At 44.4% G+C, this 5,000-nt stretch overlaps 2 protein-coding genes across 2 annotated transcripts in view; one reads left to right on the top strand and one right to left on the bottom strand.

Moving 5' to 3' along the window:
* The window catches only part of LOC132988636 (heart- and neural crest derivatives-expressed protein 1-like), a 449,400-nt gene that overhangs the window by 275,750 nt on the left and 168,650 nt on the right, over positions 1-5,000 (bottom strand). The gene's annotated exons all lie outside the window — the stretch shown is intronic.
* The window catches only part of LOC132988612 (polypeptide N-acetylgalactosaminyltransferase 10-like), a 97,545-nt gene that overhangs the window by 40,767 nt on the left and 51,778 nt on the right, over positions 1-5,000 (top strand). The window contains exon 3 of the mRNA XM_061056139.1: positions 808-946. Within this exon, the coding sequence (XP_060912122.1) occupies positions 808-946 (139 nt within the window). The remainder of the gene's footprint in view (positions 1-807; positions 947-5,000) is intronic.

Below are 5,000 nucleotides of genomic sequence, written 5' to 3'. Positions count from 1 at the left end.
AAAAGAGTTTTGATTAGTACGATCAGCGTTAACTAATTAATCACGCTTCATTAAGATCTGAAATGAATGCATTCATGTTTTTCATCTCATGTTTGTCCCTTCAGGCTCTCCGTAGATACTCGTCCTCAGTGTCTCCCTGTAGTCTCAGTGATGTAAAAGAAGGACACTGCTGAATGTCTCATTTCACTTTAACAAACTCTCAGACAGTAATATCCACCTTATGACATCACACATTGACCTTATGACATCACACATTGACCTGATGACATCACACATTGACCTGATGACATCACACATTGACCTTATGACATCACACATTGACCTTATGACATCACACATTGACCTTATGACATCACACATTGACCTTATGACATCACACATTGACCTTATGACATCACACATTGACCTTTGTTACCGTTCCTTTGAGCTGTTTGACGTCAATTTGGGATCCCTAACCACTTCCTGTTTATGGACTTAATGTCCTAACCTTCCATCTACAGGAAGGGCCTTACTGTACTTATTTCAAAATAAAAGCACACTGGAAGTAAAGTACTCTCAGCTTAAGACAGGACAAACGTTCAATATAAAATGATTCTTCAACATGAGATTAAAATATGTGATTAATCGTGATTAACTTTTGAGATTCAGCGATTAATCACAAAGTCTCTCCAGGTATTAAAGTCGACAGACGTTATGAAAGGTGTTCAGACTTCATGACTGCACTGTGAAATGTGCAGCTGCAGAGGAAACACAGTGTGGTGATTAAAGAAGCCTGTGTGTGTGTGTGTGTGTGTGTGTTGCATTCAGGTAACGGTGAGCAGGGGAAGCCCTTCCCCCTGACAGACGCGGACCGGGTGGACCAGGCCTACAGGGAGAACGGGTTCAACATCTACGTGAGCGACCGGATCTCCCTGAACCGCTCCGTCCCTGACATCAGACATCCAAAGTGAGTCCTGTGTGTGTGTGTGTGTGTGTGTGTGTGTGTGTGTGTGTGTGTGTGTGTGTGTGTGTGTGTGTGTGTGTGTGTGTGTGTGTGTGTGTGTGTGTGTGTGTGTGTGTGTGTGTGTGTGTGTGTGTGTGTGTGTGTGTGTGTGTGTTTGTCAAGGAGGAGAGAGCGGGAAGGGGGAGGGGCTACATAAACAGTGTGGGGTAGATGGTAGCTCATGGGTACTTCAGCAGTGCTCAGGAAGTGATCTGGCATCTCTCCAGCTACCAGACCAACTTCCAGACTTGGTCCACACCGGGACTTAAACCGGAGACCCTCCAGGTCCCAACCGGCGGCCCTACAGAATGCCGCTTAATACATATTAAGATTTTAGACGTTCAGATGTTGTTGGTTTTGATAAATCAGCAATAAGCATTTAATTTTGTACACAGTTTACACGGCAACCAGACCAGAAAACAATTCTTAGAAAGTGCTCAGTAACCCTGAAATAAATTTTAATTTCTTTACTAAATAATGAAAAAATAGTGTGGAGTGTTTCTGTGAGTATTTCCGTGAGAACAGGAGCTTCAGGTCTGCAGGTTTTCTTTGATTCCAGCCTCAGACTGCAGCGGGTTATTTCACAGATTGGCACTCAATCAAGTGCGGAGCAGAAATGAATCACCTGCTGCACTCTTTGGCTCAACTGAAGAAGAAGAAAGAAAAAAAACACTCCCAGCCCTCGGTGGCAGATGGTTGTTTCCCCCCCCCCCAAAAAAAAGAAAGGTTAGAGATTGGACGAGAGGCCGCCTGAGAGCAGGACCGACCCGGAGGAGGCAGACCTGTTTTTTTTTTTTTTTTAAGGAGGAGAGCGAAACGGAGTAAAGAGCCGGAGCAGCTCGGTGTTTTCTAAGGACTTCACTGCACTGAAACCAGGTGCACTGAGGCCAGGTGCACTGAAACCAGGTGTTATCTGTAACTTCACCTTCCTGGAGACAACAGAAGGGCTGAAGGGTCAAACAGCCGTAACAATGACCTTACTCACAAACTTAAACTTAGCGGACTGTTCACACCTTTCCTCTTCTGCAGCTCATTGCAGCGAGCGCAGTTCTGAACTATTGTTCCAATTATTGAGCTGCCCGCTCTCTTCACAGGAGAGATGTAACTTCACACTGACAGACGCTGATTACAACACATCACAAACAGCACCGTGTACGCATCAACCCCCGCTTCTTGACAGCAATTATCAGGGTCATCGACGATCCCTGAGGTGTGTGCGAGGTGTGAAGAACCGAGGAGAGAATCTGTGCGCCGGTGCTCTGGAGCAGCTTTAATTTGGACTGCAGTGCGAATAGGGAGGGGTCTGTGTGTTCCTCAGGTGGAGGAACAGCGACAGGAATAGAACAGGTAGTAAGTCATTGGTAAAAGTAGGACAGATATACAGTCTCTGAAATGAGACCTTTTGCAAAAGCCCAGCTGATGTCAGACACACAGAGTACCAAGGTAGTCAAACTTCATGAAACGCTGGCAATGTCACCAAAAGGTCACCAATGTGTTTGTGCCATGTAGACAGCGTGCAGGTTTTGTTCATAACATAAGAAATTAGGATTGATTTATTTGTTGCTGTGTTATCGATATCATTAGATTTGAACTAGTATCATATCAAAGTTTAAATCTCTACAGGGTCGTGCTTTTACTTCTCACTTTTTTATAATGGAAACATCACCGTATGAGTTTGTAGAAAAGGGTAATTTGGTGCATGAGTTTAGGCACATGTGGGAGAAGTCCACCCACTTTTTCTTTTTTTTTAAATGCTTTATTTATAGCTTTTTTTTTTACAATACAGACATACAAGATAGACAAGAACACCCAGCAGTATCACAAAAAATGGAAAGAAAAGCAAAAAGAGAGGCAAGGGGCACACATCTAGATGTCCAAAACTGACAGCAGAAAATAATTCAGAGAGACCGCCCATCATCAGTCAGTATGCCAAATAAGGCAGAGTTTGCACATTATATAGACATAACATAGCAGCACAGACCATAATGAATACATTTAAGTTTTATCCAACAACGTCAGAAAGGGTTTCCACACCTTAATGAAATAACCATCAGAGTTCTGCTTGCTAAAACGAATCTGCTCCATCTTAGCAATGAGAAGCATTTCATTGAGCCTCCTTTTGAAACATGGGGATGTTGTAGACTTCCAGTCTCACCCACTTTTTTAAAGTCATTCATTTGGACCCACTCACTTTTACTGTGCAAAAAAAGGTCACCACTCTACCACTGAACCACAGCTGCCCTGTGGAGAGTCGGTTGTCTCTCAACACAAAGGTCAGGGGTTCAATCCCAAAGCTGCCGGGCGCTGCGCCTTTTCTCCAGACGACTGTTTTCTTGCTGCTGCAAACGCTCTCTTTACTTATTGAAAACAATTGAAAAAAAGACGCTGGTGCTCAGAAAAAAACGCTCTCTGTGGACGCGGGGCCTTAGTGGACAGGTCACTTTCAGGCAGGTGGTCTGGCTCTCTCTTGGGGTCTCTGCTAAACGTTTGTATTTGGTCATGAAATGTTGCCCTCTTCATAGCAGAGTCAAATCCTCAGAGAAAACCTGTGTTCAACAGAAATCAGCTTTGAGAGCGAGGCGTCACATCTCTGGGATTTTTCCAGCTGCAGCTGCTAAAAAGTGAAAAGATTAATTTAGTTTATTGGAGAACGTGCTCGACTCCAGTTTTTCCTCTCCACTTAACTTATTGATTTTATAATATCAACAGAAATTGCAATCGCACGCAACCATAAAGAGATGCTCTGATTGAACCACTGACTAATAGCGTTTTATATATTTTCTAATATGTGATCTGACAGGGGGGGGAACCACTTTCATCTGGACAACATCAGAAAATGAGACTCGCGCTATAGTAGGAAAAATAAAACCAGGCAAACTCTTTAAATTGGAGGAGGACTCCCAGACCCCCCCTATAATAATGTCCCACCCACCTTTTTTTAATGCTTCTGACGCACATCATTTGGTGGACAGTGCTTGGGAAAAAAAAGTGCATTTCTTTAAAAACTGTATTCAGGTTTCACATTAGGGACCCGGGCTCAGTACAGAGTACACTTGACCCCCTATTCCGGTTCTTTTGGTCAGTGTGAACGCAAACTTAAAGTACTCGGGTACTGTCCCCGAGGCTGCTTGAAGAGGTGGTCTCAGGTGTACTTGAGTACGGTCTGCGGGAGATGTGAACACAACCGCGCTCAAACCAGGAAGTAGATTCTGTATGACGTCATTCAAGAGGTCTCCTGTCGCTTCACAAACCGTTTCATCCTCTGAGCTGCATGGTGGATGTGGACTTAGGAAGAAGGTCGTTGTTGGCGACTCAGAAGTTGCATGGTTGCTTCTTCTTCTTATTTCTGTTTTTTGGTGGATTTGCAAACCGACTATGTGCATACTGCCCCCTGCTGTTTCTGACTGTGAACATGCAAAAGTGTACTGGCACGGAGCGATGTTACCAGTGGTGGTTCTAGACCACTTTTACTGAGGGGGCCAAACTGGGGCCAGTTGTTTTGTCAGAGGGGAACATTAAACCCAGGAGAAAAATAGACAAAGATGATCGCTTTAAAAATATATATTATGCCAAATAATAGCGCACATCATAAAAGACCATGATTTATATTTGTTTTAGTAACAGAATTAAATACTAGATTGTGAGTCCGGTTGTTGAGTCAAATACTAGGGGGGTTCTTCCTTTTGGAGGGGTGGCCACAGGGGGGACCAAGCTCAGTGTTACAGGGGCACTGGCCACTGTTGACCCCTGCCTAGAACCGCCCATGGATGTTACTAATGTGAACGCAGACCAGCGGGGGAGAGGGGAGAGGGCGACATTGTGCCTAGTGTCAAAACATCTAAGAACACCTTCCATTGAACCTCAGTGTTGAAGAGATGAAGCTGTAGAAACATCGTGTGCTCCGTCAGCGCTCCTCTCTGACTCATAACAAAAAACACATGCTGAAAATAAACACACCAGAAAGCACTCCCATGTATCGTCTGCTAAACAGCTTCTGACCCGCCGGCCCCGATTCATC

This window comes from Labrus mixtus, chromosome 14 (assembly GCF_963584025.1).
Source record: "Labrus mixtus chromosome 14, fLabMix1.1, whole genome shotgun sequence".
NCBI lineage: Eukaryota > Metazoa > Chordata > Actinopteri > Labriformes > Labridae > Labrus > Labrus mixtus.
This window is presented reverse-complemented; position numbering and strand designations above follow the sequence as displayed.